The sequence below is a fragment of the Melopsittacus undulatus genome, chromosome 9 (assembly GCF_012275295.1).
Source record: "Melopsittacus undulatus isolate bMelUnd1 chromosome 9, bMelUnd1.mat.Z, whole genome shotgun sequence".
Taxonomy (NCBI): domain Eukaryota; kingdom Metazoa; phylum Chordata; class Aves; order Psittaciformes; family Psittaculidae; genus Melopsittacus; species Melopsittacus undulatus.
Window position 1 is genome coordinate 41,781,729 of NC_047535.1, and position 25,154 is coordinate 41,806,882.

The window sequence follows — 25,154 nt, forward strand, 5'->3', positions numbered from 1 at the left end:
CGGGAGCGTCGCGGCCCCCGCCCAGCCCAGCCCCCAGAAAGGGCTTCCCCACCCCACCGAGCTGAACCCCAAAGTGCCAGCCCTGCTGCAGCCTGGGCAGGGGCTGGGGCTGCGAGGGGTGGGTGAAACGGGGGAGGCTGGACCCCGGAGGGGTTTCTGCTGGGCTCGGTGCTGTGCTGGGGCTCAAGGCAGTTTTCCCTCCAGCATCTCCATCCTCCATGTCCCAGGAACTCTGGGATCTGCCAGCCAGGAGCCAGCCGCGCACCTCCGTCTACCTCAGGGCAATGTGATGTGCTCCCAGAGACCTCGGGGCACTGCCTGGCCCTGAGCAGAGCGGGATGGAGCTGCTGTGGGGACCTGAGCCCCTGGCCCAGTCCGAGTCAGAGCCTGGCTCCAAACAGCAGCCCTGAGAATGCCAGTGGTGGTGGAGATGGGCTGCTCCCCACACGGACACAGCTCCCATGAGGCTGCAGGCCGGCCGGGCCTTGGCCAGGACCTCTCCTGCACTCACAGCTCTTGGGACCCCAGCACCCATGGCTGAAGTACAGGGACTGCCCTTGAGCCAGGAGGAGCATCCTCCTGCCCTGCTCCGGACACCGCCTCCCAGCAGCCACAAGCACACACCAGTGGCCAAGACCCACCCCAGAGCCAATGAACGCGCTGGGAAGCCCCCGGTGCTGTGACTGCACTGGGTGGGAGGATGCCCAGCGAGGTGGGCAGGGACCTGCACTGCCCTGGCCTCCTTCTGCCTACCCAGGGACTGTCCCCTAGGGTTCCTCCTCGGCCCAGGGTACACCCCTGCCCCTCAGGCTGCCCCTCACCCCCAGGACACCCCATGCGACCACAGCACTCCTTGGGGTGAATCACCTGTACCCCGTCCTACTGTTGGTGCCTGTGCTTGTCCGGGGCTGACCCTGCTTCATGGCCCCAGCCTGTGCCCCTGTGTGCCACCCCCCTGGCCCCTCGGTCACCCCCATCCCCAGCACCCCGCATACCTGCGCCCTCCTGGCTCCCCTCGGCTCCCGGCGGGGCAACAGGCAGCTCCGGGGGCATCTTCCTGCGGGCGGGAGGGGAGCGGCAGTGGGGTCCCCGGGGCCACCGCAGGGATGGGGACCCGGGGCAGGGCCACCTGCCACCGAGCAAAGATGCTCCAGGGCCGGCTGCAGGCAACTTTCCCAGGCACACACAGTTCCCAGGCAGAGGAGGGGCGGCGATGCCCCCGCTCTTCTTAAAGGCGCAGCAGACAGCGCATCCCCTCCCCTTCATTAGCCTTTCTCTCGTTAGGCCCCTGCCCCGGCCCCCAAACCTGGCCGGTGGCTCCAAAGTTCACCGTGGCCACGAGTTTCCCCCTCCTTCCCCAGCTCCAAGGATCCGGCATCCCCAGGCCAGGACCATCCCCAAGCCCTGCTGCCGCCGGCGCTCGCTTAGCGAACGCAGGATGTCCCAGTTAGACAAGGGGCTGCATTACAGGGGGTGCGGGGCCTGCCAAGGCTCTGGGCTGGCCCCGGGCCCGGAGCTGGCGGAGCAGCCCCACGGCGTGGTGCCTGCGGCAGGGCAGGGGCAGCCGGGGGTCACTGGGCTGGGATGGGGCAATGCTGAGGCCAGCATCACCTCGGGCAGGGGGGCACTAGGCAGTGATGCTCTGCAGCCGTGTCATGGGCTCTGCAAGCCCATGGTTCATCACAGGAGCATCCTGACCATCGTGCCAGCAGCATCCCCCTTGCACTGGCACTGGAGGGGGGCACGCAGGGTGCTGGATCCCCAACACCGAGGTGCCTCTCCCATGCGGTGTTTCCCGGCTCTCTGCTCATACCAGGGCCGGGAAGGAATCCGTGGCCACCGGCACACGTACAGAGCCTCGGCAGCGGGAGAGCTCCAGGTGTGAGTGATTCACTGGGTGCTGCTGCAGCCGATCCCTCCAGTAACATCCCAGAAAGCCATCGGCCCTTTCCCGAGCCCTGCCGTCTGAGAGCTGGCACGGAGGAAGCCTGGGGCTGAGCCTCTCCCTGCCCTGCATTGCCAGGTGAGCAGCCGCGGCAGGAAACAAGAGGAAAACCTATTTTCTGTGCCCTCAGGTGAGGTTCCAGCTGCGTTGGGTGCAGGAAAGGTGAGTCACGGTGAGAGGCGGCACTGCAAGACGCGAGCTGCCGCCGTGGGTCCCATCCGATGCCCCACATCCCGCGGCGCTGGGCACGGGCCGGGATTGGCACAGCCCGCACAGGGTTTTGGTGCCCCAGCCCCTCGCTGTCCGGCAGCGCTCCCTGCCCCGGCACAGCCTGGGCATCCCCGGCTCCAGGGCTGCTGGAGGGGTCCTGCCCCCTCCCCGGGCCCTTCCACATCGGGGGCTCCGGCAGCAACGGGACTGGCGCCGCGGAGGGCGAGGGGAGGAGGAGCGCCCGGAGCCGAGAGGAGCCTCGCCTGCCGCGGGGCCGGTTGGGACACGCTCCAGGAATGTCTCCCAGCACCAGGCACCGCCAGCTCCCAGCCACGGCACCCCGGGATCCCACCGCCATCACCGGCTGGCTCCGGGAGAGCACCGGGGGGGTCAGCATCGTGCTCATGGTGCGGCTTCAGGCACCTGTGTGCCACCCCGTGGGGCTCCCCAGCAAACCCAGGAGCCACGAAATGGGCCAGGGAGGGGATGTGGTCACCCCTTACCTCCTGCTGACCTGCCCTGAGGGCTTGGGGTGGGAGATGGCCATCCCAGCCCCCCTGGAGGGACAGACAGCTCCTCAGCACCCCCAGCTCCTCAGCACCAGAGGGGACCTCTTGCAGTACCCCCCATCCTGCTGCAGCCCAAAGCCACATAGCTGCAGGAGAATGAAGCAAAGCGTCACATCGGGGGAAGCCATGCCCGGTGAGCTGCCCTCTGGTCCGCGGCACTAGGGATGCTCCTGGCTTCAGGGACCACAGAGGATCTGGTGGGCGATGATGGGGACAAGTGGTCCCTCATCCAGGGCTCCCCACAGGCAGCTGCAGAGGTATAGGAAGCTTTTTCTGCCCCATAAACTGTTGTGTCTGGAGGCTGCCGCCAGCACGGCCACACACCAGCATCCCACAAAGCTGCGCTGGACTGCGGCCAGGCCCGGCTGTCCATATGGACAGGGCTCCAGAGGGAATTGTGACACCCCTTGGCTGGGCCAGCCAGGAGAAGCAGCCCTGGTCAGTCTGACACAGGGACTGGGATGGTTCCCAGGACAGCGAGGGAGGGGGAAGCCAGGCACTGTCTGGAGGTGGTGGTACTTTGCAACAGCACAGAGCCACAAAGGGAGGGTGATGGTGAGGACAATGGCAGCGGGATGAGGAGCCAGCAGCACTGCATAAGGCTCCAGAGCCCCCAGTTAACCAGCCATCTCCATCGGCTTAGGGTGATGCTGGGATGCCCAGAGAGGCTGCACAGTGGCTGGGGCTGGGTACCAGGGATCTGGAGCAGGCAGGGTGCATGCAGGGACTAAGGTGATGCACTCCATCTGCACTGACCACCCAGGTTCTTCGTTCTCCAGTGATGGAGGCACGAGCTGCTCACCTTTGCTCTCACACACAGGAGGGACCAGGCTCTGTAAAATAAGCCCAGCTTGTCCTCAAGGATGGGGATGCAGGATAGGGTGGGAATGCAGGGACCAGACACAGCAAAGCTCCTAGGGGATGGGAGGGAAGGCAGGAGTCCAGCACTGCTCCTGGGGACCTCAGGGGAACACTCACCAGCACCGTGTGCAGGATGGTGCCTCTGCTTCCTGCTTCACACCAGGCTGAGCAGGGAGACACTGAGCTTGGGGTATGCCCAGCCCATGGAGCCCAACCCGCAGAGCTGGGACACTTGCCTGCAGCACAGCTGCTCTTGTCCCACATGGGGACAAGCTGCCCAGCAGCTTCCAGACCTCACAGCACCTCTGAAGCCCATTGCTGCCCATCCCTCCTGCCTCAGCACCAGCGCTGACACTATGGGCACTGGCAGCAGGAGGAAGGGCAAGCAGCGTTAGGGCCTGGCAAGCTGGAGCCGTTCCCGGGATGCCACCAGCTGTGCCACAAGAAGCCTCTCCTCATGGGGGGTTCATGCAACTCTGTGGACGGGAGTATCTGTTCCTCCTTCCAGCTGCCTCCCATGGCTCAGGGCAGCGGTATTCCCAGGGGAGGAGCGTTGCCAGGAGGAATCAAGGAGCCATCCCTCAGGGGCCCCTATCCCAACCGCAAAGGACAGGGTGAGGACATGCTGAAGCGCTGCTCTGGGCTGCTGCTGCTGCACTGGGGCTCGCTGTGGACGGTCATTGCCTTCGCAAGAGATGTGAACAAGGAGTCACTGCTGGTGGATTCTCAGCCCTCCTGCTGTGGGCCATGGGTGCTGCCAGCCCCAGCACCGCAGCCACTGGCGGCAAGGACCCGCTCCGAGGTGCTCGGGAGGAGTCTGCCCCCCCCAGCTCCCCAGGCCCCACAGCCCCGTGCCAGGGAACAGCCGCCCCCTGCCCGCTCCCCTTTCCCGGGATGCCACAGCGGGGGAGCAGGAGCAGCCTCGGGACGCGGCTCTGGCAGCGGGAGGCCGACGGTTGTTCAGTGCTTCCTCTGCCCCTGCTCCTGCTTCACACCCCGCACCCACACGCCCTAAACCCGGGGCTCGCTGTGAGGGCCGGGGGAGCTCAGGGCAGAGCCCCCCTCCCCCTGCCTAGGCTCGGCTGCTCCTTGCGCAAGGGGAGCCCCGGGGCTGGCGGGGGCCGTGCGGGCGGCACCGAGGGAGGGGACGGGGACCCGGCAGAGCCGGCGCCAGGCGGGGCACGGAGCGGGGTGCGCGCACGGGAGAGCATCGGCTGCGCCGTGCAAGTCCTGGGGCTGGTAGGGAAGTGTGGGACATAGAACCATGGAAGCGTTTACGGTGGAAAAGACCTTTAAGACCATTGAGTGCAACCATTCCCCAGCACTGCCAATTCCAGCACTAAACCATACCCCCAGGTGCTACATCTACATGTCCTTTAAATCCCTCCAGGGCCAGGACTCCATCGCAGCCCTGTTCCTGCACTTGTAAGCCCTTTCCATCAAGAATTGCTCCCAATATCCAATCTGGGAGAACTGGCACCCTTTGCTCTGCCCGCAGGACACCGTTGTGCCTTCCCATACACCAGCGACCAGAGCCGGGGCCGCAGCAGGTTCTACACACCACGGGAAGGATGAGGATCTGCTGGGGCAGGGAGGAGCTGGGGGCTGCCGGAGGAGCACCCCTCGCTGCGGTGGGTGCCGGGGGCCGCGCTCCGGACGGATCGGTGCTGTTCACAGGAGCAGGCTCGGCCCCAGGGCTCCCCTGGCGAGGCAGAGCCGCTGCTCCCATCCCCTGGCAGGGAGCCCAGCTCCAGAGAGCAGCACACAAAGAGGAGGCAGCGCCCGCCCGGCCCGGGAGGCTCAGTCTGTCACCATGGGAACCCCCGATGACTTCATACCCCCATGGAGCGGCACGGCCGCGGCACCGGCGGGGCTCGGGCGGGTGGGCACGGACCCCGCACGCAAGAGATGTGGGGCAGATGCTGCGGGGGGCGGCTGAGCAGCCCAGTGAGGATGCTGCAGGGGACGGGGACAGTCTGCACCCACAGACAAGGGCTGGGGCTCAGAGCTCCAGCTCCCTGCAGAAAGCACGTCCCCAGCACCGCTGCACCCTCCTTGCTGGCATAGGCAAGGATCCTGTCTCTGGGCCCTTGCCACCTCCGCGAGTCACCTGCCCAGCACCATGAGGAGCTCCTCATCCCTGTCCATCCTCCCGGCAAAGCCGGGGCAAGGTCACCGTGAGTCACCGCCGTGCGTGCGAGGCAGAGGCAGGATCCTGTGTTCCTGTGTCACCGGGGCTGCTGCCAAGCGCTGCACATCTGGAACAGCTGTAAACAGAGCAGGGAACGAGGGAGCAGCTGGAGCCGCTGGACCTCCAGCCTTGCAGCAGCCAGGCAGAGAAGGGGGGATGCTGATGCCCAGGGCTCACCCACACACCCAGCCCCTGGGCACAGCAGCGCTGCTCCTGCACCAGGAGAGCAGGCAGGGACTCTCCGCACTGCCTCATGTGCCGGCTCCTCACATCGAGGCAGTGGATGGAGCCTTCAGTAGTCCCAGCACATGGCAAGGGCTCAGGGATGGTGCTGGGACATGGAGCAGGAGCAGCATCTCCAGAGTCTCTGGTGCACCCAGCACAGGTTCCACTCTGCCGACACCTCTTTGTACCAATCAAACCCCATGTGCTCTCACACAGCTCCCCAAGCTGCCCCCAGCAGCTCCAAGCACAGAGGAACCTAGGCAGAGCCTCCTCCAGGCACCATGGCTCCAGCAGCTCCCCTGGGCATCCCCAGCCACAGGTTCCAAGGGCAGTAAAGCTGAGCCGCAGCCTGGCAGCCCCACTGAAAACTTCTAAGTCCTGTGGAGGAAAACACTTAACGACGAGAGAAAGAGCTGGAACATGAGAGCCACTGATCCTCTTTGGATGGCGTGTGGGTAAAGCAGCTTTTAATGAGGGTGTTCAGGCCTTGGACTCTCCCCTTCCAGACATGCTACTGAAGAAAGAGGCAAGACAAAGAGGAGGCGTCCTGCAGCCCTGTGTCTGTGGCAGCTCGGGCTGGTTGGAGCTGGCAGTCAGGCCTGGATGGGCCCTTTGTCCCTTGCTTTGCCACACAATAAATACACTAAAGCGTTAGATGAGCCATTTCCTTTTCCCAGTGGGGTTTCTGGATAGGTTACCAACCACCGCTGCTCACCGCTCCCTTCTCCTGGTGCACACATGGATGGGCAGGACCTGTGAGTGTGCCCTGTCCCACCCTGCAGCCCTGCTGCTGACACCTGGGGGTACAATCCCTGGTCTCGGCCACGCTGATGCCTCGGTCAGACCCTGCCCCATGGGTCCAAGCAGAGCGAGGCTCCAGCAGCACCAGACCCCAGCAGAGCTGCACCTCAAACCCGCCCACCCTCTGCTCCCATTGCCCTGGCAGAGAGGGCAGAGCAGCAGCCCCGGGCTCTGGACTCTGCTCCCAGAGCTCTGGCACCGAGTGGGGGCACAGTTCCAAGCCTCTCGGTGCTGTGAAAGCCTCTGTGCAGCTCCCTGAGGCCAGGCTTGGCTCAGCACCCATGATCCCTATCAGCTGTACTTTCCAGGGTGGGTAATTAGCTCAGGGGAGGCAACTGCTGACAGTTGGCTGCTGTGGCCTCTCCTGGCAAGCGCCCGCATCCCAAACAAGCAGCTCACATATCAAAGGGATCCAGCAGATCCACCCTGTGCATCTGCCCTGGTTCCCACAGCTTTTCCTGCTGGGGACCAGGGAACCCGGAGCACAGGGCTCCAGCGCGTGCTCCCCATGTTCACTGCTGGGGTTTGTGTACCGGGAATAGCTCTTGCTGGGGGGCAGAGTCACCCAGGTGCTGTGCAGGCAGCAGAGCCTTTGCCAGGGTGCACACAAGGATGAGCAGCCTCCTCCTTTCCTAACCCTCCTCTCTTCCAGCCAGCAGTGCCAAGGTGCCCGGGGGAACCAGTTACTTTGGGGTAGGTGGAGCGCACAAGCTTCAAAGAGGGAACCTCACCAGGAGAGGAGAAGACAGCACTGAGCAGAAGAACGGGGAGCAAAGGCCCGTGGATACCCCAGGCTGAGTTCACCAGCACAGCCTAACGGGGTCCCAGGAGCCTTCCCAGTGAAGCAGCAGAACAAAACCCTTCAGCCATTGCAAACCAGTGGTCAGAGCCACACTGACCAATCCCGCATTGTCCAGGGAGGGAGCCAGGATCCAGCTGGGGAGGTCACCCCGGCCCCCTCCAGTCGCAGGGGATTTGCCCTGTCCCAGCACTGCTTCCAGCTCCCTCCTCTGGCTCTGCCACCTCTGTTCTTCACCGGCAGCGGAAGCGCAAGGGGGGCAGCAGGAGACATCACTTTTCCAAGGTTCAGGAAAAGCAGAGGTTTGACATTCCCGTCCTCCCGGACGCTTCCCAGTTTGAATTCCCTTGGACTGAGGCTGCTCCGGTGGAGGAACAGCAGCAGCTCAAGCAGCAGAAGAGTTGCCAGAGGCCAGAGCTTCAGCACCTCCAGCACCGAGGGACCCGGGTGCCAGATGCCTGATCTGCACCAGTTCCAGGTTATGCTTCCCAAGCCCCTCACCAAGGCACCAAGTGCTGATGCCTTTGCCAAGCATCAGTGCTCCCGACTACTGAATGGGTCCCCTCTCCCCACCTTTTAGACCCCAGTATGGCTGCTTGCTTACCAAAGGGAAATGATAACTCAACCCTCTCAAATCCATGCTTCTGGAAGCACAGACAGGCACAGCACCTGAACACCACCGACACTACAAGGCAGGCTTCCATTGGAACTGCAGCCAGAAGATGCCAACATCCGGGCAGGCTCAGCCTCAGCTCCCACCAGCATCCACCTCACTGCACCCAGTGCCACTCACCAGGGCACTGGTCCTGGGCCACATCAGCCCAAACAGCAATTCAGAAAGCAGCAATTGCAGAGGGGGTTGAATCTTGTCCTAGGGCAGAAGGGCCTGGGGAACTACTCAAGGCAAACAACCATTCCCAAGCAGATACCTCCAGAGAAGAAAAAAAGGTGTAGGAAACGCTGAGGCAAGGATGTGCATCCTCCCTTCCTTCTGTTCACACCAGCTGCAAAACACCCTGGAAGCTCACCTGAGAGGGGGAAACATACAGCAATGGAAGACAAAGAGGATTACAGTCTGCTTGCAGACACAAAGCCAAGGCACCATTTACTGGTTCCACAGGCTGGAGGCAGGAGCTTGTTCAGTTTCCAGCCCTCTGTGCACTTGTAACGAGCCAGAGCTTGCAACCACAGTTAAACCAATTGCATCAAGAACATTGAACAGCTTCAAACTTGCCTGGGACACGCAATGGGTGCAGACACTGACTCTCTCATCAAAAATGCAGATCCAGCACAAACACTCAGAGCACTGCAGCAGTCTCCAGTGTAATGACAACTCCTAGAAACTTTTACACTGTCTTTAAACCCCACTTGTCAGGGCAGCACCTGGAAATTAGATGAGAATCCCAGGGAGCTCTATCCCGAAGACAAAAGCGGGGATCACCTCACAGCCTGCAGGGGTGGCTGTGACAGGCGAGTGTCACCTGGTGAGAAGCTTTTCTCCATCACCCTTCCTCAGTTTCATCCTTTGTGTTCCATGTTCCAGCTTCCCAAAGTCAAGTCAAGGGAGCACCAAGCACATTACCACCAGGAAGAGGAGGAAGGGCCGGGTAGCTCCTTCAGCCATTCAGACCTAGAGATTACCTTCTAGGTATAGGCCACGTCACCCTATACTTCAGTCAGCAGCCTCTCAGTTATGGCATAGCTGAGACTGACTGGACAGATGGAGGCTCATCTGCAAGAGGAATGTGGAGACCGACACCAACATACCACAGTCTGCTCCTTATTGAGCTGGTTTACAGGGAACTGGGAAGCTTAAGGTGAGAGCTAATGTATCCCACAGAGGCTGGTAGCAACAGCTCCAGCTTCTCCCACCATCCTGACAACCACTTCCACTGTCCTGAGGCAGCAGCAGGCAGGGCTGGGCTGCTTGCCCTCACCAGCCCCCAGAGCAGGTGGGACCTCAGCACCCAGTTTTGTCTGTAACTGACTGGGGAGAGAGGGGTGGCACAACCTGCCCCCTCCACCATCATGGTCACCACAACAGGCCACGGGGACTGGCTGTCACCACACCCAGGGCAGGAAGAGAACCAACCTTCCACAGATAGATCCCGATCTCGTTGTCAAGCAGGAAAGCACAGACATCCCCTCAAGGCCTTTTGCTCTTAGGTCTGCACAAACAGCACTGCCACAGCCATGCTGCTGCCTGCACAGAAGGCCACAGTGAAACAGCCAGAGCTACCTGGCAGCCTCATCCCAGCGGAAAGACTTCCTTCAAGCAGCCTAAAGCCAGGACCTCTCCCCCAGCACACTGCCAGCTCAGGACAGAGGTGCGGCTGCAGACAGACACCATTCTAACATGAGCCCTGATGAATCCAGACTGGGGTCCAGTAGCTCATCTATTTGGCAAGATTAACAGTAACTCACACGTGACCCAGCAGGACACAGCTGACTCCAGCAGAACCAGCTCCATACAGGATATGTTTATTTTATACATTTAACACCGAGAAGACAGGCAGTTGATGGGACTCATCTTGCCCCTGGGTGCAGAAGACATTCAGAGCCAGAGGGAACCTGACACAGTGCACAGCTTCACTATTCCCACTGCAGGGACACATCCTAGAAACGGACCCAGTACATGCCACTGCGGATGCGGTTGTAATCCAAGAGCTGTTCGATGGGACCTAAGTGAACAGAACAAGAGTTAAGTCACCAGAGATGGAGCCAAAATCCCTGTGCAGTTTCCCATGTCTTAAAGCAGATGGCACCAGAGCAGATGAGGGCAGCTGTACCCAAAACCAGGTGACTACACCTCAAACCTGCACCAGGAAAACCAGCAGGTACCATCCCCTGACACAGAAACTGTCATTTCCTCAGGGTAAGTAGGCACTGCTCAGTACAGCTCCACAGGCAGATATGACACCCAGGGAGCCTCCAAGTCACTGAGACTCTGGCTGGTTTGTTCCTACTTCCTGTTCAAGAACTGCCTCATTTTTCCAAGCGGCTCCATTCTGAAGGCCAGAGGAAACAGCTGCCTGGAGGAGGGGAATCCACAACACACAGGAAGGAGGCAACAGAGCGGAGCGAGCTGCTCAGGCAGGTTTTCAGAGAGGAATTTGTCCTTGGCCAGACAGACATGCCAGAGCAGCACAAGGGAATCGGGCCCCTTCACTTCCCTTACATAAACCAGTGTGACCCCAGTGTAAGGACATGGGGCAGGCGTTGCCGGGTGAGTGAAGAGGTGGAGCACAGCCAGAGCTCCCTGCCACCTCCAGCATGGGCAGTGCTGAGCCCCTGGCACGCGCACCCTGGCACATCTGATGGGCAGAGGTAGGAGGACAGCAGCAAAGAGCCAGAGCAGTTATAGAGGCCGGAACAGACACAGGAACTGCCTGCAGCTCCCTTCCACTCAGCTCTTGACCCCTGCCTCATTCCTGAGCTCCCATGTATCAGCTCCCACAACTACTCACCAACTGCTGCAATGGCCGGGCATTTGTCATAGATGTATTTACTGCAGACCTCTCTCACCATACTTGCATCAACGGCCTAATAAATATCAAACAAACAATTAATGACCATTCTGGCAGACCTGCATTCCCAAAGCTGGAAGTTACTGTGGCCATTGCACACCAACATCATCAAAGATACTGGCAGACCCTTATGCCACGTGCACCAACTGCCCAGCTCCTCTTTGCGAGAGTGGCTGATGTTCTGCCACACAGAACACCCTTGTGAGGGCACGGAAGACCAAAATCTGAAGCCTTCCAAGAGATACAGTGGCTGCAGAATTACACAAACCAGATGTAGGCCACCTCCAAGGAAACTGTTAAAGGAATTTCACATTGTGCTGCTTAACTCAGGTAAATGACCTCTTTCTGGGAGGGACTGAATGCCACCACAGGGACATGGGATACCCTGAGTCTATGCCAGATTCTGACACACATATATCAGTGCCAGTGAGTTACCTGCCTCGACTCCAGGCAGCTTCACTAAGGGGTAAGTAACCCTCACATTACTACAGCAAACTGACACCAGCAAATGCCAACACCAACCATGCTCAGGTACCCCCAGCAAAACAAAGGGATACCTACAGCAATCCTGGCATCCCACTCCTCCAGAGGGATGCGGCGTCCATAGTTTAAGAGATGGCTTCCAATATTCTCACACACTGGTGTAGTCCCTAGATGATGAAGACAGCACATGGTCATCAGAACAGAAAGCCTCCTGGAACTGCACAGCCCCATCATCAGTCAAAGCAGACAGAAGAAACTCCAGCCATTAAACCGCCTCCCAGTGAAGCACAACTCGTAGTTGCCACTATAAGCAGCTCCAGCAGGAGTTAAGCAATCCAAAGACTGCTTCATTAGTCTCCAAAGTGTTTCAGCCAGGGCAGACCAGTTTGAGGGTCTCAATTCTACCTTCACCACGTTATTCCCTCACAGCAGTGGAGTAAGTAGAAGTTTACAGAGCTGGAGCTAACTTGGAGCACAGCAGGCTGGGGTCAGCTGCTTTCACAACTGGCAGGAGGAACATGGACCAGGGCAAGGGAAGCTTTGCCCAGTGCCTGCCAGCAGTACTGTAATGTCTAGCAGAGCTCCTGCTCCCCAGAAGAGACACAAGTGGTGACCTTCTGAAAGCTGCAGTGGGCAACCCAGAAACCAGAACATACCATCCAGTTGAGCCACCATGGCATTCCGGAGATAGTTCTTGGCTCTTTCCACCTCTGAGTCCGTGGTACTAGTGCACAGGCGCATCCTGGAGAGGAGATGGAAAGTCCACCAAATCTTTTAAATGTGTTTATCTGCTCAAACAGAAAGTTAAATCCTCCCTTTCCCAGGCTCCTGCAGAAATAAGCTACTGTCAGCATCACTCGTCCTGCAGGCTTGAGATTCATCCTTGATCACAGCTAAGACCTGGGAAGCACTGAACAGCAGGAGGCAAGAGCTCAAGCCTGTAGACAGGGGCTATCAGCCAGCAGGTTACACACAATTACACTCCAAAGGTCTGAGCAGCTCTGGTGCTGGCTCTGGTGTGCCCATTAGGCACAGTGACAAGCAGCCTGCAATACACTGCCACAGGAGCTGGAAGGTGTGTCTGTATCACCAAGCATTGCAAGCTGCTATGGCAACTGATGCTGAAAGAACAAGACAGCTCCACAGGGTCTGCTTGGAATCCAGCTGCTAAATCCCTTTCTCCTGTGCCAACTGCAGTGTCTCTGGGGCTAGGGCTAACTCCATCTGCTCCACACACACAGCATGGCTCAGCTCTGAACCTCAGATGTAGCCTCAAACCACCACTGGGATACACACGCACACAGTAAGATGGACAGTCAGAGGCCCCCAAGCACTGGCATGACTCCAGCAGTGGGGCATTTATCAACCACAACACAATGGTTGAAAGCACTCTGCCTGCTTTGCTCAAGACAACGGAGATGTCTTTAGGCACCTGGGAAAGCCTTGTCTCAAACGAATGATCTCACTGGTCTATGGAAAAACTCCCAAAGCCTCACCACTAATACTTGGAAGCAGGAACAAAGACCTGAAGAGCCCTAAGGGGATTAAAACAGCTCCTCTAAGCCACATCCTAAGACATTTAAAGAAACCACTTACAGGATCACTTAACCAGAATGCAAGTTACCATAAAGTTCATAGAGACAGAGCTCTCTGAAGAGCTAACAGGCTCCTCCCACCAGGTCCATCTCCCACAAGTGTCAGGTCTCGAACAGGAACTTCTTGTACTCACCACTCCCCCTGAGCACAAAACATCATGTCATCCACGGACAGGGGATCCGAAACAAAATGGAAACCGAAGAGGCCAGTGTCAGAGTAAGAGGTGTTGAACGTCTGGAAACTGTGGCACAGATTGTGCTCCACAGCAAGCGCAGCCAGCCTGCTGGACTGATTCTGTGAACAAGAGATGCCATCAGCCCCTTCAGCTTCCTAGCTGCTCAAATTCTTTCCAACTGAGCTGTTTTCACAGAGACCACAGGCAACACAGAGCAGAACACTTTGCTGAAGGAGAGCTTAATTTAGACTCTTCATGTGGTCAACAGATGAGAGTCACTGGTGGAAAAGCCACAGACAATGGCCTCAGAGTCCATTCAGCAAAACCATTTCCTTTCCCAGGCTCCTGAGGAGCTGGTATGCACACCACCATAGGGGTGGGAGCAAATGGGAAATGCAAGGTCTCCCAGTATCAAGGGTTAGCACAGTTAATGCTGGTCAGATTACAGATGAGAATGGATCAAATACCAGGTTTAAACAAGCTCCACTTGCTCTGCAGTTGAAAAGCAAGTTTGACACTACAGACATCTCTGTCCTGCTTCTATCACCATCCCCACTGAACAGTTAGTTTGTGAGGGCAGAAATAAGCTGCTGAGAATTCATCAACTAAACCTCTTCCTAATTCAGCAGAGAAGGTTCAGTTGAGCTGCCAGCATCGCCTCTCAACAACTGTGCTGGATTAGCCTTGATTACACTGCTACCCTGCTTTCCAGACTCCTAACTGCTTCACAGCTGGGAGCTAAGCACAACATAAGGCATCTTCACATAGAGCCTCCAGAACACTTGTATTAAAAGGCTGCAGGCTCTCCCTGTCACACTGACAAGCCTCTTACCTTACCACCTCCAAAAGTGCGGTCATAGCATCCCATGATAGCATTGGCCACATTGAGGACAACATTGTCTGGATTAGCCCATCCTGGCCCCTCCACAGCAAGAGCAATGTGGGCAACGGGCAGACCATCATCTCTGGCACGGATCTAGAACATGAGGAGGGAGCAGGGGAGAACTGCATGAGCAGTGGCTTTGTTGCAGCCTGTGCAATGCCAGGCTGACAAACTGGAGCACCTGATATTAACCCAGTGTAACTAAATAGTTTCAGGCACTACTGAGCTAAACCAGCTGCTCCAATAGGAGTTTTCCAGCAGGTGATGTGAGCAACAGCCTCACATTCCTAATGGAGTCGGGTCCCATCTAAAACCCAACAGACTGTGGCAATAAGCCCAAAGAACAGAACAGGGCCACTACCAAGATGCCACATCATCAGCTTCTCAGAGATACACAAACAATTTCTCCTCTCAGCAGCAGCTGTAACTGCTTCACATTCAGTCAACAGCTTGGCAAGAGCTGCTTGTTTTGCTCAAGCTTTACCTCACTCCCTGTGAAGCGGCAGTGCGGGAGGACAGGCACAGAATCCTCTTTGTACTTAAAAGGCACCCCACTGAAGTGCTGCTTAGCTGCATCTACCAGCTCTTTGTGGGAAATACCTGGCAATAGGAAAGAGAGACAGCTGCAATCTTAAAGCAGCTTAATTTAACAGTATTTTATATTAAAGGTGTGTTATGAGTTTGAGCACCAGCCTGAAGATACCCAGGCTTCCCAGAATCAACAGGACCTAGAGCTCACCTCCAGCAGCTGCCAGGACCATACGAGGTGCCTTGAAGTTATTATCAACATATGAAGCTAGATCTGCTCGAGTCAGATGCCTAGAAAGAATGAACACAGAGAGACCCACTATATGAGCATCTCTGAGCAGGGAGGGATGAGATGCTCAGGAGAAGCAAGTTCACAGTACATAGAGAGCAGGGATGTTGTTGATTCTCTTAGCTGTGGGCTAACAATGTCTTTTAGAGGCAAGACTGCACTGCTGGTGTTTTCCCTGTGCACTAATTCCAGACCACGGAAAATGGAAAACGGTGGCCAAGGTAGAAGCACACTATCACTAGCATCAATGGGGCAGCACAGCCATGACACAGTGAGAAGTCCATGGGCACAGACCACCTCCAAGTACAGACTGTAGCTGCCTCGTGCAGTCACCACTGCTGACAGCTGCAGTCATGCACCCCAAGGACCAAACCCACGGGCTGTGTGCTGCACCCAGCCTGCTGATGCTCACTTGATGTTGTCTGTGGTCCCCTCGACAGTGTGCGCCAGCGGCGTGCCCTGGAAAGCAGTGGCGTGCAGGTAATCTAAAGTAACAGCTTCCATGTTGCTGTCTATTTCTTTCAGCTCCTGAAGGATGACACCACGTTCCTTCTCGACCTGAGAGTCCTCCAGGGCACAGTTCTGCACGATGTCAGCCAGAAGCTCGACAGCTGTAACACATTTCCAATGTTAGCAGTGCGAATGCTCTCTCCAGCTACCAACCAGAACCTCCACTTTACCTCCCAGATACTTTGCTCCCTGGCCTGTTAGAGGGGATGCTGGTGGGAGAGAAACAGAAACACATGCTTAAACTCCAAATGCAACTCTGTCCCCAGCCACGCTACCTTTGGGCATGTCCTTGGCCAAGGCCTTTATGTAATAAGCAGTCTGCTCACGGGAGGTGTACCCATTCAGGTGAGCGCCCATGCTCTCCACCTCCTTCTCAAAGGCAGCACCAGGACGATTCTTTGTGCCCTAAAAGAATAAACACAACTATGAAGTGAGCAGATTTCCCTCTCGGGCAGAACTAAAGCAAAGAAAAGAACAATAAAGACCTAACCAATAAAACCTGTCACAAGATTGCAAGAGCAAGTGCAGAAAGTAAGAGATTTAACACTTGGCTTTACAATACCCAAAAGATTATGAGGAGTATTTTGAAAGACTAATAAAAGCCCAGCAGGGAAGCAGAAGACCTACACTGAGAGACAACACTGGCTGAAGATCACATTTGTCAATAGCAGAAGAAAACTACTTCTAACACGGAGCTCATCTCTTAAGGAGCAAGCCAGATGCTGCAGCTGCCTATGATGGCACAGACTGGACTCAAGGCAGCAAGTCCAAGGCTCGGACGCCTCCTGCCCTGGTGCTGTTCAGCAGACACGCTGGGAGGGCAGTAAGGGCTGTAGCCTCTGAACTTCACTGATCCTCTAAGAAAACCAAAGGAAAATCAATGGCTACAAGAAATGCTGCTTTCAGCTCTGCCTGCTAAACTGCTTTGTAATGTGGTCATCTGTGTGTGCGCCACAGCGGCTGGGACAGCCAGGGACTGGAACCACAGCAGAGACTCAGTCTCATTTGGTACTTACAACGTTTTTTTCCTTTCAGAGGGGAAATACCAACTAATACATAAGAATTACATTAATTCATGCATGCTTGCAAGTTGCTGCGTACCCAAACAAAGAGCATCACACAGCCTAGGCACCTTTTGATGTTTATTTCTATATTATGTGCAAAGGCTCTGGGATTCAGATGACCCAATTTATGCTCTTAAAAGCTACAGCCTCCAAAGTGAGAGCTCAATAGATATGCACATTTGGAACTGATGATCTTTAAGGTCCCTTCCCATCCAAACCACTCTGTAGCTGTATTCAGAACAGCTCTCCAGGGCTGCTGTGCCAGACCCAGCAGAGCTCCTTACCTTAAAGGCCAGATGCTCCACAAAGAAACCAGCCCCATTGTTCTTCTCGTTCTCATAGCGGCTGCCCACCCCGATCCATACACCCACCTATGGCAAAGGCATCAAGGACACACATCAGGAAACAAAACAAGCAGCATGATTAAACCTCAGGCCACAGACACAACTGCAGGGACAAGAAGTCTGTTCCCAGGCACTGCACCAGTAGTACCAAAATCAGAATAAGCACCAGCAGCTCTTTCCTGTGCACGTTTTGGCTTTTCACAGAGCAGCCTCACAAAATCCTCTGCATGAGGTGTGACTCCTCCTGGTCACTTACTGCTTGTACAACAACAGTGAGGCTGAGGAACCTGCACCTGCCTACAGGCTTCATACAAACCCAGGCCAGAGCTTCTCCTGCTGCATCAGCCCCACGGGTTAACAAAGAGAAGCAGGCCGGTCTCTGAAAAGCATTGGTTCCGGTGGGGTTGTCACTCTGCAGCAGGCAGGGCTGAGGGCTCCAAGCAAGCCCTTCACCTGCCCGGCACTCACCGTGCACGTTGGCTGGCTGGACTCCTCCGAAGCCACCCGGAGGCCGTTTTCCAGAGTGGTGACCTGGGTCTCGGGGACGTTCTGGAGTGTCTGAGCGTACGTGGCCGCGCCTCGGTTCCTTGTCAGAGTCAGCGCAGCTGCCTGAGGAGCACAGCAGCCGTCAGGGCCTGCCCCGAGCAGGGCAGCCCCGAGGGCGCCGGCTGGGGGCAGGCACTGCCCAGAGCGGCTCTGTCACGGCTGCGCTGCGCAGGTGCCGCTCGGTAACCGGTGCCTGCAAACCCTCCGCAGGCTCCGAGCGGGCTGACACCCCCGACAGAGCGACGGGAACCGGCCGAAGCCCCGCACGCGGGCGGGCAGCAGCACCCGACAACACCGTCCCCCGCCCGGGCCTGGTCCCGGTCCGCGGGCACCGGGTTCCCATAGCGACCACTGCCCGGCCCCGGCCGCCGCGTCCCTGTGACCTTCCCAGCCGGTAGGCCTGGCAGCGCCCCTGCCCGCGGGGCCTCTCTCCGCGGCTGCCGTGCCCGGCCCGGCCCGGCCCTGCCTCCCACCGCCACCGGCCGCGGTGACTCACGGGGGGACGCGCACCCCGCAGCAGGGCCCGCGCGGCCGCACCACCGGCCCGGCACACCGAGGAAGCCGCCATCTTGTCCTGTCGCGACCGACCGCCCGCGGCGCGCCTGCGCGGCTCTGGGGCGGGGCATGGCGGCTGCCGGGCGGAGACACCGTCAGCGGGATGGGGCGGGCGGGCGGCTGCGCCCCCTGGTGGCGGGAGGTCCCGGGCGCGGGGTCCCGCCCCTACCGCGCCTTCGGCCGCAGCCCGACGGGCCCGCAGCGGGTCCGGGTGAAGAGGGGCCGCAGGGAGGGTCAAGCCGGCGGTGCCCCCCTGTGCTCCCCTGTGCCCCCCACTGCCTCCCGTGCCCCGCAGTGCCTCCCGTGCCCGCAGTGCCTCCCGTGCCCCGCAGTGCCTCCCGTGCCCCGCAGTGCCTCCCGTGCCCCGCAGTGCCTCCCGTGCCCCACAGTGCCGGCATCAGCCAAGGCGGTCCTGCCTGAGGTCACCTTTATTGAGGAAAGTGCATTAAACGGAGCCCGCGTTTACCCGCGACGGTTTCATCCCGCCCCTCGGCCGGGTCCGCCCCCAGACGGGGCCCTGCAGGGGCACAGGGACGGGCTGCGGCAGCCCCGCGGCGGGGGCAGCTCACGGCCCCGGCCCTCGGTGTCCATAGAGGCCGGTGGGGCCCGCGGTGCGTCGATGCCATGAGGGTGGCAGGACCCGGCTCGGCTCCGCAGATGTCCTCCTCTTGCGGGGCTACATCCTGGTGCTGAGGTCCGGCTGCTGGGGCACACGGGGTTCACGTGGCGGCCCCCATCCGTCACGGGGACGGGGATGGGGACGGTGAGTGCTGGCGCTTACCGGGGCTGACCGCTGCTCCCTGCGGGCGTGCTCCGCGGCGGCGTGCACCGAGGGGAAGAAGCAGTGCTTGGTGATGGATGAGCTGAAGAAGTTGCCCCGCTCCAACTGGGCGAGGACAGGCACTGTGGCAGAACAGTACCCGAGGCTATGGCACCCGGCTCAGCACCAGACCCACCCAGTGCTGCGGGGGATACCGGTACCGCCAGCGGGGACCCAGCTGCCTCCTGCGGGCTGCAGGTCCATGGGAAGGAACCTGCAGCACCTCTGTCGCGGGACACCCCCGGGATGGGGACACTGGAGGGAGCCCCAGGAGAGCAGCGGTGTCCCAGGGGTGGGCATGCCCGAGGGGCAGGTGGCTCTGCAGCCGTTGCCGTCGCTCACCCGGGCAGCTGGCAACGAGGACGTCCACTTCTATCTCATGGAAATCCCTGAAGATCTGCAACCGGCAGGAAACGTTCCACCAGGGAAGAGGAGAGGGGCGGCAGTCATCGGGCCCCCCCCCCCGGCGCCACGGGGATGCCCTGCCTGGGGCTCCTGCACCCCCCAGCTCCCCCTGTCTCTCCCTTACGTTCTTCAAGATCTTGATGGAGACGGTGTCCACGAAGCTGACGGGGCTGAAGTCCAAGATGACGGTGTGGAAGCTGGGCTGGGGCAGCCCCAGGGTGCGCAGGGTGGGCGCGGGGGGGGCGCTGTCCTCCTCCCCGCTCAGCTCGATCACCGCAACGGCCGGCCCGTTGTGCCCGTCCTGCATGTGCTGGGAGGGACGACACCGGCCTCGCTGCAGGGGGGCCGGGCAGTGCCCCCCCCCGCTCACCCTGCCCTAGCTCTTGGCCGCATCAGGGCACGGGCAGCGGGTGCTCCGCTCGCACCTTCACCCACTTTCAAGCTCTCCGAATGCGTCAAGACCCACCCTTCTCCCGGTGCCCCTCTCTGAGCTAGGCTCATTAGCTGGCACCCGGAGAGCCTTTGTTCCTGCTCTTAATTGTGATTAAGTCGTTAAATGGCCAATGACTCACTGGCTCCATCACCTAATCATTAACTGCCCCGCTTTCCCCACCGACCTTGGGTGTGCCGCCGCGGCCCGGCTCTGTCCCAGTGCCCCTTCTCACCAGCATGGCCCAGCCTGAACCGGGGCCAGTGAATACAAGGGCAGGAGGCTGGGAGCAAGCGGGAGCAGCATAGAGGGACAGTGGCAGGGTCACTGCGGCAGGGAAGCACCTTTTTCCTCTTTGCCATCTCCTTCTCTGCTTTCTTCTGCTGTTTCTTCAGCTTCTTGAGGGCCTTCTTCTTCTTCTCAATCAGGCGGTCCACGTTGATGCCACTCTACAAGACAATGTGACCCATCACCACCCCAGTGCTAGCAGCGGGGACATTGGGGGTGGTATCTTTTCCTTTGTACCTTCTTCTTCAGGGCCTCAGCATACAGCTCCACGTTGGCAAAGTAGAGGGTGGAGGAGGAGTGGAAGATCTTCACACCAGGGACCTCCTGTGCCTGAGGGAGATGGGGAGGTGATACCCCAGGGACGGAGCCGCTGCTCCCCTTCCCTCCCTCCCCAACTTGCCCCCACTCCCTTCCCAAACAGCCCCTGGGGTGCTTCCCCCCCTCGCTGTGTTACCATCTGGTATTGAGCCACATCCCTGTAGACGTCGGTGTCGGGGATGCGCCCCAGCATGGAGTAGTGGGGCCTGTGGGAGCAGAGCAGGGCCCAGGTCACTACGGGTCCCCCTGCCCCTGGGCCCCGGCCCTGGCCCCAGCACTCACAGCTGGGTGCGGAAGATGACGGTGAGCAGCCCGAAGGCCACCGAGGCCCCCAGCCCGATGTCCAGGTTCAGCATGAGTGTGGCCATGAACGTCACGATCCAGACAGTCTGGGGGGGGGGGGGAGCACATCAGTGGCAGCACCAGCAGGGACCCTCCCCAGGGCTGGGGACCCCCCACAGGTCAGTGCCTCACCAGGTCCACCCGGTTGGACTTCCAGAGCATGCGGATGTCTTTGAACTGCTTGAACATGCCGTGGAGGTTGATGATGATGATAGCAGACAAGATGGCCTAGGAGAGAAGTCCCTGCAGCTATGAGCATGCTGAGGGCAGGCCTAGGGAGGGCTCTTGCCTGTTCCCCCAGCATGGGACGGGCACAGGGGTGGGACATGGTGCAGAGGCCGTGGGAGCAGATGTACCTTGGGCAGGTCCCGGAAGAGTTCTCCGATCTTCAGGATGGTCACCAGGATGACCAGGGATGCGATGACACCAGCTACCTGCACAGATGGAGGGCAGGAGGCAAGGGGCACATCCCCACCGCCCGCTGTGCTCCTTGCCCCATCCAGCCCCACAGATGGAGCTGGAGCTGCCCAGACCCACCTGGCTGTTGCCCCCTGTGCTCTCCTGTACCAGGCTCCGTGACATGGAGCAGCTGATGGCAAAGCACTGGAAGAAGCCCCCCAGGAAGTTGCTTAAGCCCAGCGCGATCAGCTCCTGCAGGGACAGAAGGGCAGCAGGAGCACCGTGCATCGTGCTGCACGCACAGGCTTGGTGTCACCAGGGAAGGGGCCCTGCACACCAGAGCATCACCTGGTTGCTGTCCACCTTGTAGCCGTGCTTCAGGGCAAAGATCTTGCCCAGGGAGATGCAGATGGCGTAGCCCACAACAGCAATGGCGAAGGCGTTGCCCACCACCTGCCCAAAGTAGCTGACATTAGGGACCACGGGCGGCTTCAACCTATGGCCAAGACAGGGAGACAGGGCTCAAACGGGGGTGCCATGGGCATGTAGAGCTCCCACTGTGCCTGCAGCTCCAGCCCCTCACCCGCTGGGGATGTCGCCCACCACAGAGATACCAAACTTGGCGTTCAGGTTGACTCCGTAGGAGATGCCGGTGGAGATGATTATCTGGGGAGGATGAACGCAGTGAGGCAGGGCACAGAGTGGGATGGGGGGGACGAGGAGGGGATGGATGCCCTGGAGCTGCACTCGCTGAGGCAGCCATCCCACCCTGGAGGGGACAGGGCCGCCCATGGCTGCATCCCCACAGGAGCTGGGGCAGCTCTCGGTACCGTGATGAGCTCGATGGGGATGGGCATGGGCAGCTTGGAGGCAAACTTGTGGTTGAGCTCTTTCACAATGTAGATGACCACCATGGCAATGATGGCGGTCACCAGGGTGCCCACGTTGGTCTGTGGCAGCTTCCGGCAGATCTCGATGGCGGTCTAGAGGACACAGCAGGGAATGGGCTTGGGGGCAGCCCCAGGGCAGGGCTGGGGGCTCTGTGAGCCGTGGGATGAGCAGCCCCTCACCACGAACAGGGAGAGCGGCCCCGAGTGCTCGCCCAGGGACACCCCGAAGACGTTCTTGAGCTGGGAGATGAGGACGTGCACGGAGGCAGCGGTGGTGTAGCCGCGCACCAGCGGGTCCGAGAGGTAGGTCACCACGAAGCCGAACTGCAGGAGGCCCAGGGCCACCTGCAGGGGAGGAGGCAGAAGTGACCCACAGCTCATGGCCCTGGGCCACCATGGGCCCTGTTCCCGGCCAGGCTGTGGCCCCTGACCTGGAAGATGCCCGTCAGGACGGTGATGGTGGCCACCAGCTCCACGCGCGCAGCGTCCCGCCGCTCCTCATTGACCGTCATGTTGCTGCCATTGATGGACTCCAGGAAGTCCTCGCTGGGCAGCAGGGAGTCTGTCAAGCTCCCGATCATGACGGAGATGACGGCAAAGGGGCCTGGGGACAGGCAGGGAGCACAGGGTCAGCACCGGGAGCTCTCTGAGCTCCACAGGTACCTGTGCCCATGGGCTGGGCTCACAGCGCACCCACTGTGCTTTGGCTCTGCTTTGCCCAACCGCCTTCTCAGAGGGGCAAAGTAAAGGTGAGAAAGGTCCCCTCCAACCACTGATGTGGCCATGTTGTACCCTGGATGAAGGCTTCCCCCTCTCATCCTCGCTCCATCCCCACCATTCCTGTGGGATCGCATGGTCTTCAGCTTACCCACGGAGTTGTGCCTGGACGTCCCGAAGAAGAAGTAGAGGAACACGGGGTAGAAGGAGGAATAGAGGCCAGTGACAGGGGGCAGCCCGGCCAGCAGCGCGTACGCCAGCCCTGGACACGGAGCAGGGACACGTGTGAGGGACAGCCCAGCCTGGCCCTGCCACAGGACCCCGGCAGCCTGGGCCCGGCACTCACCCTGGGGCAGGTGCATGATGCCCACACTGAAGCCCGAGGTGATGTCCCCCAGCAGCCAGTCCTTGAGCGGGTACCGCGGCAGCCAGCGCAGCACGGGCAGGAAGCGGAACAGCAGGGACTTGGCAGTGGAGGCCGAGCATCTGTGGGGACAGAGCCGGAGCGGGGCTGAGCATAAGGGCTCAGGGACATCAGTGGGGGAGCAGTGGGTCCTGTGAGACCCCAGCTTCATCCACTGGAGCTTTGTGTCCACCCAGGCAGGAGGACGGGTGCGGACACGGGTGTGTGGGCTGGGGGGAACCAACCCCTGTGTCTGCACCGTGTCCATCACTGGGATGGGGCAGTCGGAGCCAGGCTCCCAGTGCTCGTGGGGCTGGGGTCCTGTCACATCCCCCCGGTCCTACCTGTTCTTCTGGAGGCAGCGGCGCACCGAGAGCTTGGCAGGGGGGGTCCGCGGTGCCACCTCCTCCAGGTCAGCCTCACTCAGCGCCCCGTGAGGTGCCCGCTGGCTCAGCACCATCTCTGCCTCCATGGCCACCGACCCTGCACGTGCCAGCGCTGCAGGACAGCAGGGGCAGCTCAACCCCGGCCCCAGCACCCCCACAGCCCCACCTCAGCCCTGCTCACCCCATGGAGCTGTCAGCCAGGGTGGGCCCTGAGGCCAGGGGTGCCGGGATTTGGGAATGGGAATGGAGCCACTGTGCAGGTAGGTGGGAGCTGGGACCCCATGGTGAGCACTGCCCATCTTGCCCTGCACCAGTCCCACTGACCCGCACCAGTCCCACTGACCCGCACCAGACCCACTGACCCACACCAGTCCCATTGATCCACACCAGTCCCACTGACCCGCACCAGTCCCACTGCCCCACTGTGCTGCAGGGGGGGCTCCCCCTCCACCTCCCCATGCAGGACCCACCTCGGTGCCAACCACTCTTCCCCTCCGCGTGCTGCAGTGCAGCCACCGAGCAAAGCCCCAACCACCCTGTCCGCAGACTTTGTCCCTTTACACATGAGGGGAGCAGGAATGTCAGCCCCAACTGGTGCCACGGCCCTGCCAGCTCCCACCGGTGCCCTCCCAGCCCCTGCACTCACTGGGGTGAGCTGAGGGCACGGAGCTGGGGCTGAGGGCTGCCCCTCACAGGGTGGGATGGGGGGACTGAGGTGTCCCTGCCCGGATCCACAGCCCCGGAGCTGCCCCCACGCTGACCCAGTGGGTGCATCCTGAGATGCTCACCCACAGGCAAGTGGCCTCACAGCCTCTCGTGAGGGGCACAGACCCCAGCCCCCCACCCTCTGACCTGGGGGTCCCCACCTGCTGCCAGCCCGGCTCCATTGCCTCATGGATTCACACCAGCCTGAGCCCGGAGACCCGGCTCAGCCCCTGCTGCTGCACTGGCTCCCCTGGCTGCCCCATGGACACCACATCCCGGGGACTGCCCTGCCTCCTCTCAGCTCCCCAGTGCAGCCATGGCCGGTGCCACCGTGTCCCAGCGCCGGGCACCGGGATGGATCTGCTGCTGCTGCTGGGCACCCAGTGCCAAGCACTCATCTCTCCGGGGCACTGCTCAGGGAGCAGCCGTCACCCTCCTGTGCCCCCCATGGGTGCCCCCTGCCCACCCCATGGAGCAGGGGCTGTGCCCGGGGCAGGGAGGGGCACTGCAGCCTCCAGCTGTGGCATCGGGGTGTTCTCCATGGGCCCCGACCCCTGCTTACCTGCAGGAACAGGTGTGCTGCACCCTGTGGACTGTCCCGCTCTTCACGGAACTCAGACCCGGCCGTTATCTTGTTCCAAAGGTCCCCAGCGGGCACCGGAGTCCTGCTGAACCCATCACACCTTCCTGGGCTCCACCGTGACCTGGTACCACTGCAGGTTCTGGAGGATTTGAGTCACGCTTGGCCCATGCCCATGGGGACGCAGCACTGGAGATGCAGGCACCAGAGCAGGGCTGAGCAGTGCCAAGGTATGGCATGAAGTCATGGGGCAGGATGGGAGCCAGGGAGTCCCACGTGCAGTGGGATGGGGCTGGGACAGGCACAGAGGGTGACACCGGGACCATGCTCTCCGGGGTTGGAGCCACTTGTTTCCGTCACTGCCAGAGGA

General features: G+C 60.1%; 2 protein-coding genes across 2 annotated transcripts; both read right to left on the reverse strand.

Annotated features, from left to right (window-relative positions):
- Positions 1-10,051: 10,051 nt before the first annotated feature.
- UQCRC1 (ubiquinol-cytochrome c reductase core protein 1) lies at positions 10,052-18,150 on the reverse strand. The gene is made up of 13 exons (XM_034066073.1): positions 18,043-18,150; positions 17,469-17,609; positions 16,941-17,027; positions 15,868-15,997; positions 15,495-15,693; positions 15,005-15,084; positions 14,750-14,865; positions 14,215-14,358; positions 13,341-13,501; positions 12,268-12,353; positions 11,690-11,778; positions 11,069-11,144; positions 10,052-10,282 (listed from the first exon to the last, which is right to left on the reverse strand). The coding sequence occupies exons 1-13, from the start codon at positions 18,112-18,114 to the stop codon at positions 10,218-10,220; spliced, it is 1,446 nt and encodes a 481-aa protein (XP_033921964.1). The 5' UTR covers positions 18,115-18,150; the 3' UTR covers positions 10,052-10,217.
- A 399-nt stretch (positions 18,151-18,549) lies between these two features.
- Positions 18,550-24,818, reverse strand: SLC26A6 (solute carrier family 26 member 6). The gene is made up of 19 exons (XM_034066524.1): positions 24,767-24,818; positions 23,458-23,611; positions 23,057-23,196; positions 22,862-22,972; positions 22,425-22,597; positions 22,174-22,338; positions 21,934-22,086; positions 21,687-21,769; positions 21,452-21,599; positions 21,242-21,355; positions 21,061-21,138; positions 20,837-20,932; positions 20,645-20,751; positions 20,499-20,568; positions 20,282-20,374; positions 20,101-20,205; positions 19,451-19,636; positions 19,264-19,318; positions 18,550-19,004 (listed from the first exon to the last, which is right to left on the reverse strand). The coding sequence occupies exons 2-19, from the start codon at positions 23,583-23,585 to the stop codon at positions 18,778-18,780; spliced, it is 2,232 nt and encodes a 743-aa protein (XP_033922415.1). The 5' UTR covers positions 23,586-23,611; positions 24,767-24,818; the 3' UTR covers positions 18,550-18,777.
- Positions 24,819-25,154: the final 336 nt, after the last annotated feature.

Coding starts and splice junctions, on each gene's coding strand:
- UQCRC1 (XM_034066073.1), bottom strand. CDS start 18,114: ATGGCGGCTTCCTCGGTGTGCCGGGCCGGTGGTGCGGCCGCGCGGGCC. Junction 12,354..13,340: donor TTTTGTGCTCAGGGGGAGTG/GTGAGTACAAGA, acceptor TCTCCTCTCCAG/GATGCGCCTGTGCACTAGTA. Junction 10,283..11,068: donor CCCGGCCATTGCAGCAGTTG/GTGAGTAGTTGT, acceptor CTGTTCACTTAG/GTCCCATCGAACAGCTCTTG.
- SLC26A6 (XM_034066524.1), bottom strand. CDS start 23,585: ATGGAGGCAGAGATGGTGCTGAGCCAGCGGGCACCTCACGGGGCGCTG. Junction 22,339..22,424: donor TCCTGACGGGCATCTTCCAG/GTCAGGGGCCAC, acceptor CCTCCCCTGCAG/GTGGCCCTGGGCCTCCTGCA. Junction 21,356..21,451: donor ACAAGGTGGACAGCAACCAG/GTGATGCTCTGG, acceptor CTGTCCCTGCAG/GAGCTGATCGCGCTGGGCTT.